The sequence below is a fragment of the Lonchura striata genome, chromosome 8 (genome assembly GCF_050655825.1).
Source record: "Lonchura striata isolate lonStrDom1 chromosome 8, ASM5065582v1, whole genome shotgun sequence".
NCBI classification, from domain to species: Eukaryota; Metazoa; Chordata; class Aves; order Passeriformes; family Estrildidae; genus Lonchura; species Lonchura striata.
The window spans coordinates 22,574,529-22,598,851 of NC_140710.1; the positions used below are offsets into that span (position 1 = coordinate 22,574,529).

The window sequence follows — 24,323 nt, forward strand, 5'->3', positions numbered from 1 at the left end:
CTGACACTGCTACATTAATTTCATCTCCAGTGCATTCCCATCTATATATATATAAAAAATACAAAATTATTTAAGATTATTTTTAATAAGAGTTTAACAAAAACCATTTCTCTAATCTTTTTCAGGTATGACAAAGTCAGCAAAGAAATTATCCTTGTGTACAATTCTCACAGGTAAATACACTGTGCTTAATTTTCATACTAAGGCAGATGCTAGAACAGGAATATGTGACAGGGATGAATCATAATTCTTTTTTTTCCACAAATGTGCAAAAGTTTGTTTGCTTTTTTTCCTCCCCCCTAAAATAGGAGTAGGGTTTTTAACAGCACAAACGTTGCTGCATTTGTGCACTGAGTGGTACCCAAAAAAATAACAGATCTTGGGGCATTTATGAAAGGTGGAAAATAAAAAATAGTCTTGATCTACTGTCACATCCATATCCTGCTGTGGTAAAACAGAAACCTTAAAATCTCACTTAGACACATTTCAAGTGTCCTGATGTCACTGGAGATTTAAAGGGAGGATTTGCTTTTCCTGGATGTACCAGGTCCAACCTGCAGCGAGTTAGGAGGACAAGGGCAGGTTTGAAGTGGGGGAAACTGATATCCATGTTTTCAAGGACTTCTCCAAAAGATCAATTGTTCCCTCTGGAATCAGAAAACCTCCCAGTATGGTGTTAGTCTTTAAAACTCTGCTACCTGCCATATAGCTGAGTAACAAAACCACCCTATACACACTTATTCTTTCAAATCCTCTTGCAAGGACACTATTCAAATGACTAAAAGGGATAGAGAATCTATGCAAATATAACAATGAATGTTCAAATAAATTACTTCACCATTCATAAATGGGGTTTTTGTCTTAAAGAATAGTTAAAAACAAAAAAAAAACCACCTCACTTTTTACAAATGTTTAGTATTTAACAATGTATTTCAGTTATGTCTGCACTCTCATAGGCAACTACAAAGATATTTTGCTATATTTTTGTTAAATCTCCTGGTGCTTATAATTTTCAGGTCCATTTTTTTCATTATTTTAAGAATCCATGGACAACCAACCCAATTACTTTGATTGCTTCTTAAGAAGGAAAAATCCCATCTTTTTTTTTTGTCTGATGACACTGATCTACTAATAAGTAAAACAGATTTACTTAAAGTTGCAGAAATCTTTAAACAACCAACAAATCTATGATTTCAAGTCTGAGATACTTACTGGGCCTCTCTTGAAAGGGGAAATGTTGTTTAAGATTAAGATGGTTATATTTAATCTCAGTAGAGTACATTGGAGGTGTAGAGGCTACTGGAGCAGAGGATCAGGACTGGTGATATCAGTGCAGGATTGACACTAATTCAAATGGATGTGGGAGCCTCCTCAGCATGTTGTTAAATGCTAATCCAAGCCATTACCTAATTATCCAAAAATATCACTCGTGATTTCACAGGTGTGAGGCCTAGCTGCCAAAGAACAGCAATAAACATGGTGTGTGATGTAAAATAGTGACCACCTGGATGATTTAGTTTAAGATTAGAATTACTGAAGGCAGCAAGTCTGCCACTCATTGCAGTAGGGTTTACATGCCACCCTCAGTCAATGTGACAGTTGTGCTGCCTGTTAGTTGTCCCACTGTCACCCACTGGCAGTGCCATGTGGTGAAATGCTCAGGTGAAGGTGGGGCGAGCTCTTAACAAATCTGCTAGCATTTGTTCTAAAACTAAATTGATTTACTAAACCAGATCTGAAGCGTTTCATAGAAAAAACATTCAAAGAAATATAAAACAAGTTTTAAAACTCTGCTATTTGTGTTGCTTTGCTAAGCTGGTTAGTCAAGGCATCTTCTGCTGCAGTAAAACACAAAAGTTTAAAGACTGCTCAATAGTCTTCCTGATCACCCCACTCGACTGCTGGCTCATCATCCATTCGCAGAATGAGATAGGAGAGAAGCTGAAAGAGATTCTGCCACAAGAGCAAAGAGACAAAAAAGGAGAGGTCGCTTACATCGATCTCACAGCGGTCGCCGGCAAAGTTCACGTCGCACAGGCAGTGGAACTTGTTGAGGAGGTTCTGGCAGAGGCCCCCGTTCAGACATGGGTCAGAGCTGCACTCATCAATGTCCTTCTCACACCTGCAGGAAAGACTGCAAGCAGTCAGCCTCAGGAGCCAGGCGTCCCCTGCCCCCAGCAGGCACCTCAGGGGACAGAAGATGCGCTGGGGCGTACTTCCACACCTGTTGATGGTTTTTTAACTGGCTGATGAGCCCCCCTCAGACCTTGAACTTCCTGTATGATTTCCAAACACGGTTAAGCAGGTAATTTCATCCCTGGTTGTTTCATCACCTCATGGTTAATGGTGCTTAGCAAGGTGCAATGCAAGTTCTTGTGTGATCTCAGAGCCAGCTCTGGTGCAAGTCCTGCTGACAGCTTGCTTGTCCTTTTCATTGTTCCAGGGAGCTGAGGGCACAGTTCCCTTCTCAGCAATCTGGATATAAGTCAAACAAATGTGTGGTTTTGCCAGCTGAGTGGTCCTGGAAATATTCACCTGCTTTTCGGTTGGTTTATTTTTTTTTCCTTTTCATTTCTTCCCTCAATTTGGAATGCCAATAGATCCCAGCCTAATTTCCTATCCAGTCACTCTGAGATGGGCCCCAAAAAAGGTAAGAATGGTGCATGAAGGTTTCATAAGCCTTAATATGTATCATTAAATGGCTTTGAGCTAATTCTGGTGATACAGGAAATTTGAGTTATAATTTCTCAAGGCAGCCAATGGAAGCATAATAAGGGATATGTAAGACTGAAAACTACTCATTTGATGATTTTCTGCTCTGAAAATTTTCCCTTTTAATTCCCTGCTCCCTTTTATCAAATAATGCTAACAGTTAATCCTATTTTTTCTGGGTAAAAATGCAGGTTTATACTTGGAGAAGAATATGAGAAATTCTCTCTGAATTATAAGGAATTGCTTTGTTCAATCATATTCATAACCAAGCAACAAAATTTTAATCCTACATCAGAGAAGAGCATTTTTTTATTAAACAACTTTACTCTACTAATCTAAATATTCTTTCACTAGCTTCCTTAAATGGTAAATTATATTCATATACTTCAAAGAGCTAAGTTATTTATCCAGTGTATAAAAATTTTATAGCTGTGAAATTACCTATGCAAATTTTAAAAAAAGCCAACAACTTTTCAAATCTTCCAGGGAATCAGGTACCTGAATCCAACTGAGTTTCAGAAACTCTTAAAAACCTGACTCCCTTTACGTAATTTTGAAAGTTCCAGCCAGAACTAAATGACAAATTTGTTTTTGAGAGAGAGCTCTATCTTCTTTTATGAAGATTAATCTTTATACATTTCCCTTTCCACCTGCTATTAAGTCTATTGGGATTTTTTATGTGATCCTAAGTTAATTGATTGGCATAGAATTTCTCTATACTGTGTATGAGTGGCTTTCTGAGGGCTGAAATATTGTCTTAAAAGAAAATGCCTGCTTTATCAGTCTAATACATAAATATACAAAGGGGTTTGGTTTTAATATTGTTGTTAACAGATATATTTGAACAATTTGTCCTGAAAAAAAGATGAACAAAAAAGGGATTAAATGTTCTCATTTGATCTAGTGAGACCCCCAAGCACGGGAGCACTGCTGGTTTATGGTTTGGCAGCCTGGAGGAGCAGAGGCCAAATGGTCCATTTGAGAGGCTGCAGAAGAGAGCCTGGCTGCCACAGGCAGCTCCCCGCAGCTCGCCGGGCACAGGCTCCAGATGAGAACCTTGGGGACTGTAAAAGAGAGATTACTGCCAGCCTCTGGGATGGATGGAAGGAAGGCTCATTCCCAAAGCTGCAGTTAGCAGGTAGGCTGGCGGGAGAGAGAAGGAAAAAGTGCTTTTCTGCTTCCTCCAAGTTGCAAGAAATACACGCAGTGCAGAAGTGGCTATGAATATGCTTTTACTGCTTAAAATTTTATTTTATTGTATCCTTTTCCCCTTGTTGAATATTGTGAGGTGGTACACAGGTGACCTGGCTGTTAACAGTGCAATTCAAGTGTGTCTGCCAACTACACTGTGCGTTGAGTGGGTGGAAATCTTCATTTCATGTCTTTTATAGCCTACTGTACTCTTTCCACAAAATCAGCGGGCTTATATGTTTTTGAGAGAATGAAAACCTTTTGTTGGAAACTTCTCTGTGTTACAGCTTGGTCCTGTTGAACTTTTGGATATTATACTCTGATGTGATGCTAGTTACATCACGAGTAAATAATTTTTTTTCCTGTCTCTCTATCCAAAATGCCCTTACCTGTTTAGGCTATGACTGGGACAATGCCTTCCTAGGTTTCTGCAGCACCTGACACCTGCCCTGAGGCTCTCAGCCCTCCCTGCTTTTTGAAGGCCAGGATTAAGTGTGATTTGTGCTACAAGATACAAATGTCACTGTGAGAAAGGTCCCTCTGTTCCAGGCTAAACAATAACATGCACAAAGTATTCCTTAATCTCTTCTAAAAGTAATCATTATGTTCTCACCCTTCAGCATTCAGCAAGAAAGTGTGGTATACCATGCTACCAGGTATGCCACCTCTTACCATCCCTGTGATAGAATAGATTGTATATTCACAGCACAGACATGTGAAAATGAAACAGCTTTGCATATTCATGTGCCAGAGCATGTAGCTGGTATATGTATATGAGCAGGATATGTGTGTTTGTGTCCCCACTTATGGAAGGCAACATTCTAAATTGTCATGAAAATTTGGCACAGAAGCAAAAAAAAAGGGACAGAGAAGCAAGCCGGCAGCCCTGTTTAAGAAATTATATCTTGGGCTGAATTACTAGTGCTGCATTGGACTAAACCTTGCTGTGTTCATTTGTGATTTTTGTCTAAAATCACAATACTTCAGACCCTCAGAGTCACTCTAGCAAAGAACTGCTGCACCTAAAGAGCTGCTTTGTCTGTATTTCTCTGTTACCCCCTGGACTCTTGGAAGAGCTTTTGGAAGAGGTGCTCCCCAAGGACGGGCAGGACAAAGCCTCTCACCGTTCTCCCACAAAGCCCGGCAGGCACGCGCAGCTCAGCTCCCCGCCAAGGTCGGTGCAGTTGCCGTAGTTGAAACACGTGAGGTTCCTCTCTTCATTCCCACACACTGTGTAAGGCAATCTTCGATACCTGGGGAAACAAGAAGGCAGCAGCAGTTATTTGCACTCTCCTTGTTTCTAGATGCCTCGTGTTCTCTCAGCTGAAGCAGGGGAGCAGGATATTGCCCAAAGGAATGACAGCTGGAACTCAGATTTAAGACTCCCAGAACACGTTTTGCCTAACTTTTTTAATTTGATGAATTTAATTTTTCTTTTTCAAATATTTACTGGTAAATTTATGATTCATTTATCATTTAAAAAAATGGAAATCACTCTACTTACATTACTAATGTGGTTTTGTGTGCTACCTGGACAGCTTATTATAAGAGTTCAAAAGATAAAAAATATTGGGCCACCATAAGTTATCTTCAAATCTGGGGATGTTCTCACTACTCAGAAAAAGTCAACAAAACCTGTAAATTTTAGTAATTATATCCTAAAAGACTGTAGTTGGGAATCATGAAGATGATTTTCCGTCTGCATCCTTTGGGATGCAGCAGACTGGATTTGTTGGAGTCCTCTGAAGGAAGGAGAAGGATTTTGCCTTCTTGGAAAGGAATTGGACATGCTTAGAGGGCAGAATTTTATGGGTGTGCAGAGAAGGGCAATTAAAGGGAAAAGCCTGCAGCCTTTCTAGAGGAGAGTCTGGGAGGAATAGGAAACAGCATATGAGCAGTGTCAGAAGCAATGGCAAAAGTGGGTTGTGTGGTGTTTGCAGCCATCGGGACTAAGAGTACGCTGAGAGGAAAAGACCAGCCCAGAAAAGATGCTGTGGGTGGGGAAAAAAACAACTTATTTTCTATTGTTATTTTCTCTTACCAACTCTGAATTCCTCTATTTATAGCTCTAAAATATTGTTTTAGAGATTTAAAAGCCTTAAGATTTTTTTTTTCTGAAAAGAAAATGTAGCACATATATTTTCAGGATCTGGAAGACTTGTAATCTTGTCATCAGAGAGCTCACAGGCCCAATGTTGACAGCAGAACAGGGCAACAGAGCTGTGCCTTGTTCCTTCAGTCCTTGTCTCATCAGTCTCTGCCTGAGCTGGCAGCTCTCCACTGTCTCAGTCCACATCTAATTGATCTGTACAACTTTCTGTACTCTTCATACACCGAGTCTGCAGCCATGATTAATATAGAGACAGATACAAAACATCTGTGCTTAAAACAAAGACATCAGTGATATAAAAGCCCTTCAGAAGAGACTTGACAAAATTATACAGATCAGCCTTGTTTACAGTACCTGCAAAATCTGCCTGTGAAGTTAGCAGCACACAGACAGGAGTATCCATTAATCCCATCAACACAGGTGGCCCCATTCACACACTGGTGGCCATGGCAGTCGTCTATGTCCTCCTCACAGTTCTCCCCGGTGTAACCAGGCTCACAGCTGCACTCATAGGAGGCAATCCCATCTGTGCAGTTCCCATGGATGCAGGGGTTTGAAGAGCACTCATCAATGTTGACTTCACAGTAGGTTCCAGTCCATCCATCGGGACATACACAGCGGTAGGAAGTGTAAAAGTCTTCACATATCCCCCCATGCATACAGGGGTCAGAGCTGCAGAAATCTACCTCCAAACAGCCAGTAATAGCAGGGTTTGCAGATATTTTGATAAATTGCTCCTCTTGAGGTTTTTTAGTAGGGATGTCAGCATTTTCGAAGTAAGAGAGATAAATACCACTGATTTCTATGGTGCTCATGCACCCTCGCAGGCCATCCAGGCTGTCAAAAGCTTTGTCAGCCACATAGATGTCTGTCTCTTCTCTTAAAAAGTTGAGGCTTCCTGCAGCAGCTGTGCTGGTTGCCGTGTCTCTCTTGTTGTCGATATCCATGTGCCATCTGGAGGACTGGGACAGGGGCTCCACCATAGAGACCATCACCCGGTGCCATTTGCCATCGCTCACAGGCACTGAACTCGCCAGCGTCAGCCTGTAGAAACTGTTGCCACTTTGTAATTGAAACAAGAGTTTGGAGTTGTGGATACTGATGATGACAAACTCAGGCTCCCTCTCTGCATACAGCAGGATCACGTCGGTGTCTCTGGTTCGAAAGCCAAAGACGATATTGGTGAGGTCTCTGCTGATTTTCCTGTTGCTTCTGTAAAATATCGCGCTGCTCCGGCCGCTGAACACTGCGTTAGCAAGACCTGTGCAAAGAAAGCAATTGAGAAACCCGGCCAGTTTTATACCAATACATGTGGAAAGATGTCTCTCCAGTGCACATGCTATATGACTGCTTTGGGTTTGCTGGAAAACAGTCAAATTCCACCAGTGTTTCAGTTATCCTGGTCTGCGCCTCATGGCTGTGGCAATTACAGGGCAGCACCAGCATCAGCTATAATCACACCCAAAGTGTACTGCTTTGCATCATCTAAGGGTATCACTCTAACATACAATTCTACATTCCTGTTATCTCTCAGTTTCAAAAAGGGCATACATTTATCACTGTATGATTGTTTCCTAAATACAGGCAGCCTAGTCATTCCCCATGGATGGGGTGAGTCTTAAGATGTTTTATGAAGTATTTAATTGGATCCAAATTTTATCTCACCAATGCAAAAGGATGAATTTAATGGAAGTCAGTTGATGGAAAGCTCCTTCAAAATCCCTGTGAGCAGAGTTGTGCCTGTCACATTCAAAGCCAGCTTCTCCTGGTGGGCAGGCACTGCCACAGCCCTGTGCAGGTGGGACTGGGAGTGCAGCAGAACTCAGCTCACACTGCTGTGAGTGAAAATTGATGGACAACGTTGTGGCAGCTTTATGGACATCTTCACAAAGATATTTGACACCTTTCATTACCATGATTTCTACTAAAATGCACTTACTCACTGGGCTGTAAATGTAAATGTTCTGAGGTTCCTGAGGATTTTAGACAGGGAGGAGGGACAGGAAGGAATGTCTTCTGTCTGTACTTCAGAAAAAAATGGCTTTGAAAGATCTGAGATAAGATGGGTTTCTGAACTATCTCTGGGCTTAGTAAATCTTGAGGAAAAGAACCCAGAGTCCCAGTATGAATTTACTGACTTCATATCCTGATGCCAAGGCAGCAGAGGTATAACTGCATTTCCTGGTGCATCAAATCTGGTGCCTTTCTCATGGAAAATGTTTCCTCAGAGGCAATCATGCTAAAAGGAAAGTCAGAGTTTTTCAAGATTATTCCTGTTTTTTTCAAATATCTCACAAAAATACTGAAGTTTTTTGTTGGTTTTTATTTTTTTTTTTTTTTTTTAGTAGAAGACACAAGGCAGAGAATTCACTGTCCAGGAAAGCTTTTATTTTGCTATCCTGTGTTGAACAAGATGTTGTTTATCCTGTAGCTAAGAATACAACTAGTTAATACTTTATTTCAAGGAAATGCTGCTGAAAATGTCTATTGCTGCTGCTCTCCAGAGATGATTGGAACAACTGAAATGTACCTACATTCAAATCCTTGGTGCACCAGCTGGCATTGTGCTTCATGAGGACAGGGCCCAAGCTCACACCACTTAACTTCCTCACATGCCTTCCCCACTGTGTTAGGGGGGCACGTGCAAGTGAAGTCATCCCAGATTGAATAGCACACACCACCATTGTGGCAAGGGTTGGACTATGGGGAAAGAGAAGAGAGAACCTCAGTATGAATCAAGGCTCTTGGACACCCAACTCTAGGCATGGGGGACTGTGGGGCAAAAAGAAGTTTTCTTTCTATTTCAGATGGAAAATTATAAAGACCAGTATTGTGACAGTACAGCATGTTCAATAATTAGTGAAAAACAGTATTCCAATCTCAAAATAGTTTTATTCTCCCCTATGCAAATATATTTTTGCTTCATCATATGTAGCGTAGCTTAACAAGACCTGCTCTTTCTAGCATTTTTGCATGTTTTTCTAATCTGTCATTATAATAAAATAATGTGTGGGAATGTACTAACAACATTGAGAAACATTCCCCATTATAAGCATGTGAAAATGCTCTGAAAAATGTCATTCTTACCTTGCAGAGGTTGTCACCAGTGCAGCCTTGGGTGACATTGATCAGCATTCGGTTGATAAGAGAATTTGGTGGATTGGTGATGGGGAAGAATTCCAGTGGCTGGTTATTCACTCTTACATCTTGGATACAGCCTTTGAAATACCTGCCATTTCTGTCTGTTTCTTTGCTATCTGGTAGACCTCCAATATAAAGAATATCCTTACTTTGGATGGTTAGTGCTGGAGTAGAAATAAAGCCTAGGTAGTGAGAGGACTGGAATAACTCCATCTTATTTGGTTCTATTTTTAAGGTTATTAAGTAAAAGTTTCCATCGTTCACTGAGTGTTTCCCTAATAACTTCATGGAATTTAGAGCTAGCATGGTCAGTTTCCCACCTTCCAAATAGACTCTTATGTAGAGGTAAGTGCTATTTCTCAGAGCCACTAACAAGCCAGAAGGTTTGCGTGTTCGGACAAACATTGATATGATGAAGTTCTCCTTCTGAGTGGAACCAACAGGAAAAGCAGCATAGCCTGAGGAGTCCTCAGATCCAAACCGGCCTGGAATGTACTCTTGAGGTCAGAGATATGGGAAAAGGTAAAAAAAAAAAAAAAACAAAAAAAGAAGAGAAGGAAGAAAAATAAAATAGTTAGGGCTAAATGACAAAGGAGCCAATGCAATGATTAAATAACTAGTTCTGGGGTTATTTATGTATGGTAGTAAGATATGCTTGTATTTATGGATGAACAAAGACTTGGTCCAGCTGTAAATAGCTTCTGTTTCAAAATTCCTGTTGGCTTCCATGACTGTAGCATTAAGCCCCAGTGCAAGACCAGATGTTACATAATTGGGCACATTTTTCCTCTCTATCATGCTCTATGTAATGCTATGTTTTCAAGTAGCTAAACAAGGACAATTTTCTACAGTTTCCTGCATTGATCCTCAGAAAGATCATTTTGAAAAGAACCTACCTGCTTTGATCCTTCTGCTTTGGAAGTTAATGCAGTTCTGGGATTTTGTGATATTTTTTGCACAGATTCCAATCACAGTAAGCTGCTGGGCAAAGCCCTCTTGTGTGAATAGATCACCTGTGTGGTGCTGCATGGGCTCCCCAGTTCCCTGACAGACTTTTTGTTGCTGGGGCTCAACATATGCTCACCTACATCAATTTGTATCCAGCCATGAATCCTGCTCACTTCCTGAGTGCCCACAGAGCCATGGGAGAAACATGATCCAGGATCGAGTAAGTTTTCTTTTCTTTGTGCTTATCAATTAAAATTATTAAACCAAAACCATCTGTCTGTCCTTCACCCCTTATTTTCAGTAATGATTTTCACTCTTTTAAGGATACAAAATATGTAGCCAAAACTATTATTTTATTCTGATTAATCATTTCTTTAAAGAACAACTAAGTGTTTATATTTTTACAGTAAGTTTTGTGATCTTGTCCTCAATATTACAGATTTCCTGCCTAAACAGTTTCAGGAGATATTTTTCATATATCAAATTCCTAGAAAAAAATAACGGAGCTTTTTTAAATGCTCACACATCTGAAGATTCAGTTGTCTGTTGTGCAGTAAAACTCCTGGAGCAGATTGTCACTTTCTGCCTGCAAAACTACTTTTTTTTATGACTGCATTAAAGAAATGATGAAAATAAGGGACTGACTATGAAGCCCCAAGAGACCCTTAATAACCACTGCACTGCTATGGGGTCTGGTCATATTATTTAGCAATAGGAATAAATCCCATACTTATTCCTAAACAGACAATTTCTTAATTTAATTTGAAATAGTTTATTTCTATGAATAAGAATGCCTATATATCTACATCTACTTGTTAAACAGACTTAATTCCTCAAAACACCAATTTCAACAAATAATTATTTCTACATACATGAGTTTTAAGTTGTATCTTCTCTTAAGGTGGTACTGGAGACTGAGACACTTTTTTCATGAGGGTAAAAAGAAAAATTCTGCTGAACTGAGGGTTCCACAACTGCAGTATTAGAAAGAAGCCTTGATCTCCAGAAAGGGGTTTCATGTTTACAATTACCTTGTCACATTTCTCTCTATTTATAAACATACACATATATCATCAGTCTGATCTGTTTGATGAGATGACTAGCATCACCTTGGTCAATATTAACCTCTTGGGTCACAACATCTGGATGTTGATCAAAATGAGTCAACATCTGTTTGTTATTTTGTAAATGTAGAGAAAATATTGCGTCTTGTCAATTAAATACTTGGCAGCAGCTTTTCTTCAGAAAGACACTAGAATTTCTTATGTCATCCTTTACCACAAGCCTCCCCCACTCTGCCTCTTTAGAAACCTGCCACAGCCTTTTACATGTGACATATATCTAGAACCTATGTACCAAATGGCACGGTGCCACGATTAGCAAGGAATATTGTGGTCAGCAGGAATGAAAAAAAGCATGCTTTCTAATAATTCTCAACAGTTCTAATGCCAGTATAAGCTGCTCCTGGCCCTGAATGGTTTTAATTTTGCTTCATATAAGGCAAATTTATTTCCCAGATGTTGTCCTATATTCAAAAGTTGCCTTCCAAATCTTTGGATAAATTACAGCTACACTTCAAAGAAGTCTGTTACAATTACCTCTCAGACTTTGTCATTTTGCAATAAAACCAAAAGGAAAAACTATTGAAAGGTATTGATAAGTATTAGGTAGAGCATGCAAAATGAACTTGTATTCAAACATTTGAAATGTATTTGAAGGCCCAGCTTTCTGCAGCAATACATTCAATAACCCCTGAGACCAGTTGTTCAGCTGATGTGAATCAATGTAGCTTCACTGGCAGCACTGCATCCATGCCAGTCTACACCAGTTTAGGATCTGTCCATTCCAATCTGACCATGCCTCTGCTTTTGTGTTTAATTTTTTCAGTCCACATGCCAAATACATCTACATAAATACACTTATGTGTGTACATGTGTATGTACATCTGTATTTCTTGCTCCCTAAACATTGCTTTACTGACCATGTGTGGATGAGGGAGGCAAGGCCACGGCGTGAAGACTTAGTCCTGTGAAATTTTCTTAAACAAAACTGCTTGTTTCAAATCCCTAAAACTTTGCTTGGGGAAGGATTACACAGCTCAGCCCAAAGCATTCCAGAGGGTTGCTGTATTTACAGCTCTAGGAGATCACCCAGCAAATGCAGAAGGGAGCTGAACAGGAACCTCCTGTTGTCCTGCCACTTTGCCCCATCCTGCACTGCAAAGATCATTTGTAGCAGGGAAAGTGCTACAGGCATCTGCAGCTTTTGCATTCCTGCTCCCCACTGCCATGGGAGCTGCTTGCTGAGATGAGCTCTTCTGCTCACCCAGACAGGGCTAGGTTTCTCCCTGGTCCCCATGCAGCTCTCTGGGAACAGCAGCCTGGGGATTGTCCAGCCCCACTTTGGGACCAGCTGAGGGATGAATGGACTCTGTTTCCAGCTGCTGAAGCCCTGCCTGCTCCTTGGGCTAATCAGATTAAGCTAAGAGTATAATCTCATTCATTTCTTTTAAATTAGAACCTGTCTTTTTTTAACTTGCAGTACTTTTGCTTGCCTTTCATTGCCTTAAATTAATCTCTTTATAAAAACCTAGAGAGCTTGAGGATAAAATTTTCAAAGAATGCTTCGAAAATAAGTCTTAAACTCCAACTTGCTTGCTTTCTAAATTTTACTCAGCATCCAGAGAGCTACAGTTTTTTCAGTGTTTATGGAGTGTCAAGAGCACTGAGAAGAGCTTAAAACAAGAGGAGTGGAACCCACCAGTTTAGACTCTTTTTTTTTTAGCAGCCTTCTTGGAAAGTAACTAGAAAATAACAAAGGTGTGCCACTACTAACTTCTTGCACTGGTTTACCACTTGACATTAAGCCCCAGAGATCCCAAGGGCCATGCTGTTTCACCTCCAGGTGAATGGGCTGGCTCCTGGCCATGTTTTCAGCAGCACATCAAGCACAGAGAGCAGTGTTTGTCCCTTACCTGCTGCACAGTCTGGCCCCGTGTAGGGCCGGTAGCAGTCGCAGTGGTAGCTCAGCCACAGGTTGATGCAGCGTCCCCTGTTCTGGCACGGGTGAGGGTCACACCAGTCCTTTTTAGCACATCCTGTCCTGACATTTAAAGATGACCCAGATGATACATTCTCTGGAGTAATAACATTCAAGTCTATCTCAATATCCTGAAGACAGCCTACAAATGAAGGTGCAGAATGTGTATTAAAGGTGTTCTGTAGAGGGTTGCTGTTCCCCACTGGTAAGCTGCCCAAAAACGTGCTCTGAAACGCAAATATCACTGACTCGTTATCTATCTTAGCAGATGTTTTATTGAGACAGGATTCTACACAAGAGCTGTCAAGCAAATTAAGAATAACAGCTCTTGCCAAGGTTACCTCCACTGAATGCCATTCTCCATCACTGACATTATGTGGGATATGCAAAAGAGCCTGTGGCTGATTATTGACTTGCACGGATAAGTGTAAGTAGCCATTCAGTAATTCCAACTTTGCAAAGGTGTTTTTCTCCCCTCGGTGAAACAGAAAAGCTGTGGGTTGCACAGTTTGAAACCTCAGGTTTATATTATAGAAAAAATCCTTTTTATGGGTCTGGGGATGCTTCAAAAAAAGGAAACTGTTTCCTTGAAAAGAAAATGTTGTTATGGTTTCACAGTGTATTCCAGTATACCCAGGTGGACATATGCAGCTGAATCCATGTTGGCCATTTTTTAAATGTGGGATACATATTCCATTGTTTTGGCATTGATGATCAGTACAGCCATGCAGAACTTCTGTACAGTTCCAGCCACCATAAAAAATCCCTTCTTTGTCTGCAGGTGGGCAATGGCAAGTGTAATTTCCAGGAAAATTCTCACAGATCCCACCATTTTGGCAAGGGTTCGTGTAACATTCGTTGACGTCTTCATCACAGTGAGTACCTGGAGAATAAACAAGGAATTAGGCATTCTGGTTTGAATAACTGCAGCCCAAAATAGCACTTTTAATAATGTGTTTTATTAAATTATCTTTTATTAGAGGGGAATGTCTTGATAAATAGATGATGGACAAGTAAAAGAATATACTTTAAATATAAAAAGGCCATTCAATTGTCATGGTTTCCTTGTGCAAAGTATTATGTAAACACCTGACTGATAACCACATTTTGGAGAAAAGAACCAAACAAATGCACAGTTTTGTTATGGATAATGTGATGAAATGAAGATAAACATCATCAGATGGGATCAAGAAATTGTTTCCCACATATCCTATGGTAGAAATTTAGAATGCTTTGTAAGGAACTGAATTATCACATACAAAAACTCCAAGAGCTGTTGCTTAATTCCTATTTATAATGTAGTATGGGGGTCAGCTGGAGGATGATCTGCTGGTCATTCCTCCTTTTATGTGTTCATTAAGTGTCAGAACTACAGACAAATTATTCTTGGTCCCATTTGAAACATCTTGGAGTAACACTCTTCAAGTGACAGTCACAGGTGATACTGATATGGTGAGTCAGGCTGGTAAGTGGGTGAACATGCCTGCAAAACGTATGTACTGCAAAAAGTATGTACTACAGGGGAACGTTTTTACCTCTCCTCTTACAAAATATAAAGCAAGATGAGATTAAAGGAATAGTCTCTCAAACATATCAGAGGTTGATTGGTGATAGGAGTGCTTCTACAGGAGATGGCCAACACAGTTTTCCTCTTCTTCCATATAATGCTTGGCTTCTGATATATCTGGTAAAAGGAGAACTCCTAATCTCAGCTCCGTTGTAAATGGATAGATGTGGCCTAAGTGGGTCTGCTGGATCACACTTTACAAACAAAACCAAATCTGTTCCTCTTGTAAAACTAATTTGTTTACCCCTCTGCACTGTTGTTCATCTATAAAGCAGTAATTACAGTAACCTCTCCCTTGAGTAATCAAGTGACCGATAAAAATGCAGTGGGATCAGGGAAAATCTGTTTCTCATCTCCCTTGGAAGCAATCAAAATATCCAAATACTTTTTTTGATAACTCATGCTAATTGCAGCTCTTAACATTTCTACTTCCCATCATAGTTATCTTACAGAAAAAATGAGAAACACTTTGCAGATAGTTTTCAAACTAGTATCACGAGCACAAATTAAATAGATAACTTTTCATCCATCCCCACAGCAAAACTGCAGCCTGTAAATCAGATAATGAGATGTGCTGAGGCTCACGGGGTGGCAGCTGGGTGTGACAGGTACCACAGCTAGCTTTATGTACAAATTCACATCAGACTTTATTTCTATAACAAAACACAGCCATTTCTCATGGAAAATTACAGAGCAGCATTCAGCCAATGAAATGCTTCAAATAGCAGTAGATTAGTGTAGTTGCTCAGGCTAGTTCCTTGCCTGTCCACTTTATTGAGTCACAGGTGTAACTGGCCCCATCTGGGAGAGTGGTAAGTACAGGAGAGCCAGGAGGGAACTGAGAACTGGGAGTGATTTGTTTAAGAGATTAGCCAGAGTGAAGTGGTCATAGCAGGTACACAAAAGACTCCCTCTGCAGCAATCCAAGTCACTCATCAGTCCTCAATTAAAGCATACACTGACTTTCCCCTTGAAGCTTCAGGCTATGGAGCACAGCTAGTGCCATCTCTCTGGCCTGACAGTGGGGTTTTGCTGCAGCAGTCTCTCTCTGTTTCCAGCCAGGCTCATCTTTATTCTATGAGGTGTCTGTGTATACCTTAATGAGCAGTGGCATCTGGCAGAAATGTGACTCATTGGGGCTGACTTTCTCCAAGTGAAGTGCAGTTCCCAAACTGCTCCTGACTGGGGGCCACAGCCACATCTGCTTTGTCCAGTTTGTGGCAATTTCAGTGTTAGCAATTTGTCCTGCTTTTGCTGTTTCTCTATATGAAAAGTGAAGTTACTGTGAGCTGTTTCCTGTTTTGGTCAATGTTTTAGTACATCTCCTGCCTGATACTGCTCCTTCCCTGCTCTGACATTGAGAACAATATGTCCTTCGGTCATTTATACAACTCTGCTTTAATATGATGGCTGTAGATATGAAGGTCTCTTTGGGGTTTTTGTGTCAAAGATAAAAATTACTCCAGCCCACAAGCAGCTGGATCAGGTTGTTCTTAGCCTTGTCATAGGGCTTCAGAGTGGACAGACTGTGCTCAAGGATTTAGAGACTGGGAGTCCCTGTGAAACCTTTCATTAAAAAATCAGCATCCTTTGCCTTGTAACTTGTGGTCTGAGTCACACTTTGCAATAGTGACTTGCTTGTGGAAAGGATGACACAGATGCATTTACCTTTAAATAATCTTTAGTGTCTATGTTGCTCTCTACTTCATGAGATAGGACACAAAATTAACAACATTATTGAATGAGAATGCTGAATTTTTTTTAAATCATATATATTTCTATCTTTAAATTTAGATAAGACATTTAATAAAAGGAATCATCAATGTCTAACAAAGAAATCAAATTAGTTTTATGAGGAGATACGCTTATTATTATTATATTATGTTCTTTGTCTATATAAAATGAATAGTATCAGTTATTACATATAAAGTGACTAAATACATCGATTTCATAGTCATTTCAGTGTCTCAACACAATGCTTATTTTTTAAGTAATGATATTAAAAATGCATTGCAAAATAATTATTTTATCAGGTTGTGCATACAGATACACATGTGTATGCACTTAAATATATATACCTACTATTTCATAATAAGATTAGCACAAACACAAATATAGGTCACCCCAAAAGACAAATAATAAGTCACTTTTTTATTTCAAGAATAAATAAATCAGCTGTTCTTGCAAGTGGTGTTGATACTGCTTGTTATCTGCCAATTGCTATGCAAGCAAAGACCACTGTCAGTCAAGATAAAAGCACTCTAGATAAAAGGATTAGTCAATATTTATAGAACTGTATAAGCAGTTCAAATAAGCAGTTCTCAGGCTGGAGACATTAGCATGTAAAAAAAGTATTCTCAAAAGAAGTAAGACATACCAAAACAAGTGCAAAGGCAACCATTTTTTTTCCAGTGGTTACCTGCATTAACTCAGCTAAGCATATTCATGTTTTTATGGGAAAAAGTAAAGTAGAATAATACAGCATTTTCTCTCCTAAATATATTACACTCTGACATAAAATTTCAGATAATGTGAATATTTTTAAAGATGATTACTTTTCCCACCTGTAGAGTTTTTTTTTCAAAACAGAGATGAAACAGTTCCTTTGATTCAGTTTGATAGCATCATTTATCTGTCTCCTTTTTTCACTTACACATTATTACTATATGGTGGCTATTTTCTAACAGTTAACTTCTTAATTAAACTCTCTCTTTCAAATTTAGCAGCAAAGATTTCCTGTAGAAGCAGGATGACAAAAGCAATTATTCAAGCACAATTCTGCTGAATGTCACTGATTTTCTTTTGGATTAAACAATTATAAAAGTATTGTCCAAATGACATTTTTGATACACATCTTTGGTTATAGTTAGCCTTTTGCCTCTCCAGTCCTCTGACACTAAATAAATATCAAGAAACTACAAGCAAGCATTATCTGGGTAGATTCTACACATTCAATAAAGTCTAAGTGCACATTCAAATTCACAAAAGGAAAATATTTACCTGTAAACATTGTCATTAAGATGATGTAAACTTGTATCCTAGTTGCAACCATCTTTTTCCGCAGGAAAATTTCCGAAGGAAAAAGATCGTTTAGCACTTTAGCGGTTGACAGAGTCAATTTCTGTAAAATTCACAACAGTTCTTACTATAAAGGCTTCCTTTCCAGGATTAGCTTGCTCCACTTCTGTACCTGCTGATGTAGTCTGATGGTGTATTTTGCCCAAGCCAGATAAACAAGGCTTAAAGTAAGACCCATTAAACTGCTTACACAATAGATATGTATCCTATTTAAATTCTTTTTTCTCCAAGTTCGTGCTCACACTGAATGCTGTTTGTGTTTCACAGAAATGTGTATTATTAGGATCCATTCAAAACTGATTGGTCACTTTTTTTTTTTTGTTTCAATATTGTTTTTTAAGACTTTTTTTTCCTATCAAGAGGTTTGTTAATCCAGATCAACTCTGTCATGGTCACTATCATTCAGAGAAACTGTACATCTCAATAAGCAGATAGAAAGGATCTAAAATTTGATCCTGTTTCTTTACTTATAAAGTATTTTTGTTCCATTTGCTCTCTCAGTGTCTCTAGATTTTTGAATGTGCTAACGATATGTAAAAAATTATTCACTAAAATATTTCTTTTCTTCAGCTCTTGAGCAGCACATTTTGATTTAAACCGAACTTAATGAGGGGAAAATTGAGTTCAGGAGATTTAACTACTTATTTCTGTAATAATTTTAGCAGCAGAAATTATTTTTGTCACTTATGTTTATCGATTTCTTCTTCTAACTAATTTGTTCACTAATTAGGAAATTCCTGACTTTGTGTCACATTTGGGTTTAGGTTCACCAAAAGGCTCATACACGGAACACAAATTTGGATTCATTTAATCTACAGTTCACAATTGCTTTTATGGAGATGCTCAGAAAGCTGCTGCTTCTTCCAGCCTCTGACATAGGCATCAATTGAGTTTTCCTAGAATTACCTTTAAATACTAAAGGGTAAGAATTTCGCCCAGGCTCTTGGAAAGGTGAGTAAGGCACCTTAAAAACAAAAAAAAAGTTCACTTTGATAAGTTTGTGTGAATGCACCTCATTAGCAGTGCTTATCAGACATTTCATGCTGCAGTTTGATATTTAATGTGCACTTTATTTTGAGTATTGCAAGAAGAAGCTGGAGGTTCTCAATAGCTATAATTCCTTCTGCAGTGTGACTGTGACAGTAGGACTGTGAGGGAAGGTTGTGGGGAGACACAGAGGGGACAACAGGTAGGGACAGACATCTGCTCTTACAGCTCAGTGACACCACGGAGCTGGTGGCACACTGAGACAGGGAACTTTGGAGCAGGGTATCCAGCAAACAGCCCAAAGCCATGCCAGAACCACTGGTGGGAGTTTGAAAAAAACTTACCAGGAGCAGAGACTCTAATTACAGTCAGATATTGTGTTTAGTAACATTTTCATATACACACAAAAGACAAAATTCCACGTGAGACCACCATAAAGCAGGTATAAAATTTATGTAATCCTGCCCAGAAACTAAGTGTCAGAGGTTCCCTGTTAAGTCGGATTTGGTTATGGTTTGGGATTGTCCTGGCTGTGCTCTGGTTGGTGTTTTCATGAAAGATGTGGATGTTGGCTCAGAAAGCTTGCCTAGTACATTGTCTGATGAAACAGGGTTAAGTGAAACTTCTGATTTTTTACAGATAAAATGACCTTTATAGGTGAACATCAGAAATTGGAGAAATGGTCTGAGAAAGATTGTATTCAATTCTGGAAGAGCTCACTCAGTTTCTGTAGTGTCAGGCCAGAATAATTAGCGATCAGGTGGAACAATGGTTTCAGTCTACAATGCTTCAGTTTCACTGAGTCCACTTTTAGTTCTGCACTGCACTGCAAGGAAGATTTGGATCAATTCAGAAGAATGCAAGGAAAGCAATAAGAATGACCACAGGTCAAGAAAAAATGGCTTATGAACAAAGGTTTAAAAAGTAGGGCTGTTTAGTCAAAAGACAAGCAGAGGAAATGGAACATGGTAAGAATTTTTCGGTATAGAAAAGAGAGCACTCTGTGCTATGAGACCACAGAAAACAGGTGAAAAAGTCACAGGTTGCCCTGCACAAGAAACATCCAGGTCACACTCTAAGAAAATTTTTCTAATGATAATGAGATGACAAAGTCTTTGCATCTGATGTCCACTGGGAGTCATAAACTCTATTGTCGATCCTTAAATATTGGTTAGTGACAAAAATGCAGTGAGACACAAGCCAGCAGATGCTACCTTAGACCCACAGAGAGCTCAAATTATACCTTGCATGTCTGTCCCTTGCATGCTTGTCCCTTGCATTTCTATTTTTCCATGGTTTTGTGCCTCCCTAGAATGAAATAATTCCCAGCAATTGAGCTGTTGGTGTATCAAATTATACCTGGACATACAGGTATCTCTACAAATGCAGGTATCAAATGCAAGCACTAGTAAACCTTGGAGAAACTCAGAATTTATCATCCCCCTTAGAATATACTTTATGGAAGACAAAGAGTTTGCAATAGCACTTTCTCTGCCTGTATAGTTGAGTTTTGAAAATGTCTGCTATAAAATCCTACCCCAGGTGCAAACAAGTCTCTCTTCAAGGGACTCATTAATCCTGAGGCCAACAGAAAGATCTGGCAGAGCACATATTCTTCAGGGCCCCAGGTTTTAGCAGACAATCATGAAAATTCTAACTTTGCCACATCTGTGCAGATAATTGCAAAGAGATAATTACTTTTTGCTGCAAGGAGGAAGTGCACGTTCTTGAGTGAGTAAGCGTAAGGAAATAAATTGACCATCTCTGTGTCATTGTAATTAAACCCCATGCTTGTGGGTATAAATCAGTCACCATGCAGGTCAGGAAGGAAGTTTTATGTACATCAGTGTAGAGAAAGGGAAGAGTATTTAAATTGATTTTTTTTTCACCTATTTTTCTTCAGTAAAGAACTGGCTTACATTTGATACTGAACTTAATGTGACCAGTGCTCTGATCTTGCATGGCAATTTCTGTTGCTTTCCTGGCAAGAAAATCTTGTGTAAAATGAAGGACAGAACACAGAGTAGAGCTGGAGCACATGGAAAATAGGATTCTTTAAAATAGTAGGATAATAAGCATTTGTTAACATTGGACTAATTTGCACATGATACCTTTCACATAGAACTCTAATTTCTTAAAGTTGTAAGACCTTGCTAGTTATTCCTTTATTGCAGACAAACTCACTATTCTGCTATTTTTCCTCTTGCCATTTGAAATGTATATTTAAAGTTAATACTGGCTAGGAAAAAAAAAATTAAAATAGAAATAGAGTTGAGTGGCTTGGCTTAATCATTAAATATGTCACTCTAGCTGAGGGATATGGAATTCATAATGTGCTACATTCAGAATGGCATGCTGTAATTCAATCTTTTAAAATGTTGCTGGCCCGAAGCTTCATAGTCTAGCTTGAATTTTCAGTAAAAATGGATTTTTTTAAAGTAGTAAAACCCCCCAATCCCTTAATCTCTTCAATCAGTAAAGGTTTCTGAGAGCAAAAGTACTTGGAAATGTTTTTCCACTTGTTTCACATGTTTTGTCACACCTAAAATAGTTTTCATTTGAAAAGGAAAAAAAAAAAACCAACCAGAAGAAGAAAATCATGTACATGCCATAGGTGATTAGTTGTTTAGTGAGATCGGGTGTGTTTATTTTATTTTGGAAGTATTGGAACCAGCCGTGCGGGCTGGGCTGGGCTGCAGCTCCCGGGTGGACGGGGCAGCCGGAGGCCCCGAGCGCGGCCACGCGCGCAGCACGGCCGGGTCAGGGACACCGCCTGGCAAGGGCCAGCACCGTGTCCTGCAAGGGCAGCACGGCCACGCTGCTGCCTGCAGCCCACACCTCCAGCCCCCACTTCAATTTGCACAGCCAGCCATGTGGATCCAATTGTGGGATTAGGGTCTGAATCTGGAGTAAAGAAAAGCGCGTTGAAGAAATATGTCCCTGCGTGGCACTCATTTTGACTGATGGAGGCAAGGAAGAAAATCAAATGGTGGCAGCCCGGTTTTCCCAGGCAGCATCCTTCTGGAGTAGGTTTTCTGGCTGCACAAAGGTGTTGTAGCTATGGCCATGCTGATGGTATGAGATAAGAAGGGGAGAAGAGAGGAGAGAGAGCACAACTACAGGGTGTGACAAGTTAAGAGTAGAGAAAGGTGATGGACAAAAGGTAAGATTTTGGTGACTAAAGAAGTGAAAAAGTAGTGAAAAATGTGACTAGGGAAATTAAAATACGGAAATCAGTGGTACCCCCAAAGATACTTGTGTTGGCATTTGAGACAGAATTCTCGTCAGACACGTGGGCATTTGAGGGTAGGAAGAGAACAGAGTATATATGTATGGCCATCAATCTATATAGGATGTGTGAGGGATGCTAAGAAAGGCTGCAGATCACAGATAAGGTCTACACAGAGATCTGTGCTAAAATTGACAGTGGGATAAGGAGACCATGGGAGCAATATCAGAGACATAAAATTTAGAAAAAAACCAGCTGTAGATATTTTTTTTTTGTAATCAAACAGCCATGAGCACTGGAGCAGAAGAGTCAATTCACAAAACACAGAGAGAATTAGGACAGACTCATAGAAAAATTTACATTGAAAGGGACCTTCAAAGGTCATCATTTGGTCCAGTGGACCCAAAGGGTCAGGACATCCAGAGAAGAAATTGTAATAGCATGTTTCAGAGAAATTGTTATTTTATACCTGATTCTGGACCAGTTATTTAGAAGCCAAAGAAAGATATTTGGTGTTCTGCTTTCCAGTATGGAGTATTTCTGGTGTGCTCTGTAAGTTGGAAAACAGAGTATGTGTAATCCGGAATTTTTCATGTATTACCTTCTAGAAAACAGTGGCAAGACTGTCAAATTCAAAGCATTAATGATCTGATTTGCATTTTCTGTAGATTTATGAGCTTGTACATTGAGATGATGCGTGTGCATTTGAACTGAAGTATATCCAGAGGGATCTTAAAACAACCAATACCTTTGAGTTGTTTAATTAGATCATACAAGGTCATGTTTCATTGACTTGAAAATCTGTTTGGAGCATATGATTCACTTTGGAATTAGAAAACAAATTAATTTTCTGTCCTACAAATACTTTAGGGCTTTAAAAGAGTACAGGCTGTTGATGAACTCACCCATTGAGAAATGTAGAGTGTCTTGTCTCCCCTAAAAGGGATTTTCTACCTTGTCTCTTGCTGGCTGTTTCCTATTTGTTTCAACTGAGTTAGGCAAGCACAGCCACTGTGCTGTCTAGTGTGAAATGGCTTCTGCCCTGGAAATGGCACTCTGGAAAATTTCAGTCATTTGCGGGATTTTCTCATTTTGTTATAACTAATGTGAATCTCTACAACATGCAAAAGTGACTGTATTTACATAACTTAATTGTCAGTCTTTATTGAAACAAACTGAAACAGCCAGAAGGCCAGAAAATCATAATTTTAATAGGGCTTCTAGAGTTTAATTGTAAATGGAGATGTGAGAATAGAAAAAATGTAAAATATTCATGAGTGAGTGTACATGTTTATGCTGTGTGTATTTTAAGCTGTGCACAGCATAACTGTATAAAGAGCATGGCTATGCTGCATATAATCATATTTCTCTATTCCTAGAGTATATATATTTACATTATTTATTATCACTTTAAATATAGAAAAAAAAATCCAAGCTTTTTGTGCTGAATTATCCACTTTTTATTATTTTTCATGTGTGTCTTCTTTCCTGGGTAAGCTGTGACCTGCTCTAGAGAAGATGTAGATGCAGAAGACCTGAGATTTTTGGCTGTGATCTTTCAGTGCTGCTCTGTGTCAGTGGGAAGGGCAGAGGATCTTTTCACTTCAGCAGCAGTATCCATTCCCCTCATTCCCTGCAGTGTTAGTGCATCTGAATGGAAAACTCTTCTAACTCATCTTTGTTCATCCAAGGTTTCATATGCTTAACTCCTCTCGAGCTGGGAAGAATGAGACCCAAGCTAGCTTCATGTTTGCCTGGTCACATTTCAGTCCCGATGGCAGTGGGACAGCATGGACCTCAGCTAGGACTGTGTGTGCTTGCCATGGAATCCTGGCTGCCTGCTGGGGGATTTCCTGGAGCATATTAGAGGTATGAGATTTAGCTAGATTAAATCTAGTTTTTTTTATGTCTTTATATTTTACAGTTCCCTTCTATAGCTCTGCAGACTTTTTCATAGTACACCATTTAAATAGTTTTCTTTATTTGGTACTACAGGCAGTGATTTACGATGATGTTCTGGCCTCACAAACAGGTTTAATAACAGATTCTGAACCTTCTTTGTTAAGAAAAAATAGTGCCCATATGACAGAGACTACAGCCATAATTGTATTGATCATTATAATTTTCTGTATTAGTGTCATGTTGTTAGCACAGCCAGACTCCAAGAATTACAGCAGTGGGAGAGCAATCTGAATCAGATCCACCAAATCTACTTCTAGCAGTTAATTATCAGCATAAATTAGCTGTCTATACCAGTTTTGGTTTTTTTGCTTCTCTCCAAGACTATTTATTGAAAGTGCAAAGTTCATTGTCAGCCAGGG

General features: G+C 39.4%; 1 protein-coding gene across 1 annotated transcript in view; it reads right to left on the reverse strand.

The window, feature by feature from the left end:
• Positions 1-24,323, reverse strand: part of CRB1 (crumbs cell polarity complex component 1) — a 92,398-nt gene that overhangs the window by 19,518 nt on the left and 48,557 nt on the right. Inside the window, exons 6-11 of the mRNA XM_031505516.3 lie at positions 13,077-14,024; positions 9,101-9,651; positions 8,548-8,713; positions 6,368-7,274; positions 5,028-5,156; positions 1,996-2,122 (exon numbers count right to left, since the gene is read on the reverse strand). Coding sequence (XP_031361376.2) covers positions 1,996-2,122; positions 5,028-5,156; positions 6,368-7,274; positions 8,548-8,713; positions 9,101-9,651; positions 13,077-14,024 — 2,828 coding nt within the window. The remainder of the gene's footprint in view (positions 1-1,995; positions 2,123-5,027; positions 5,157-6,367; positions 7,275-8,547; positions 8,714-9,100; positions 9,652-13,076; positions 14,025-24,323) is intronic.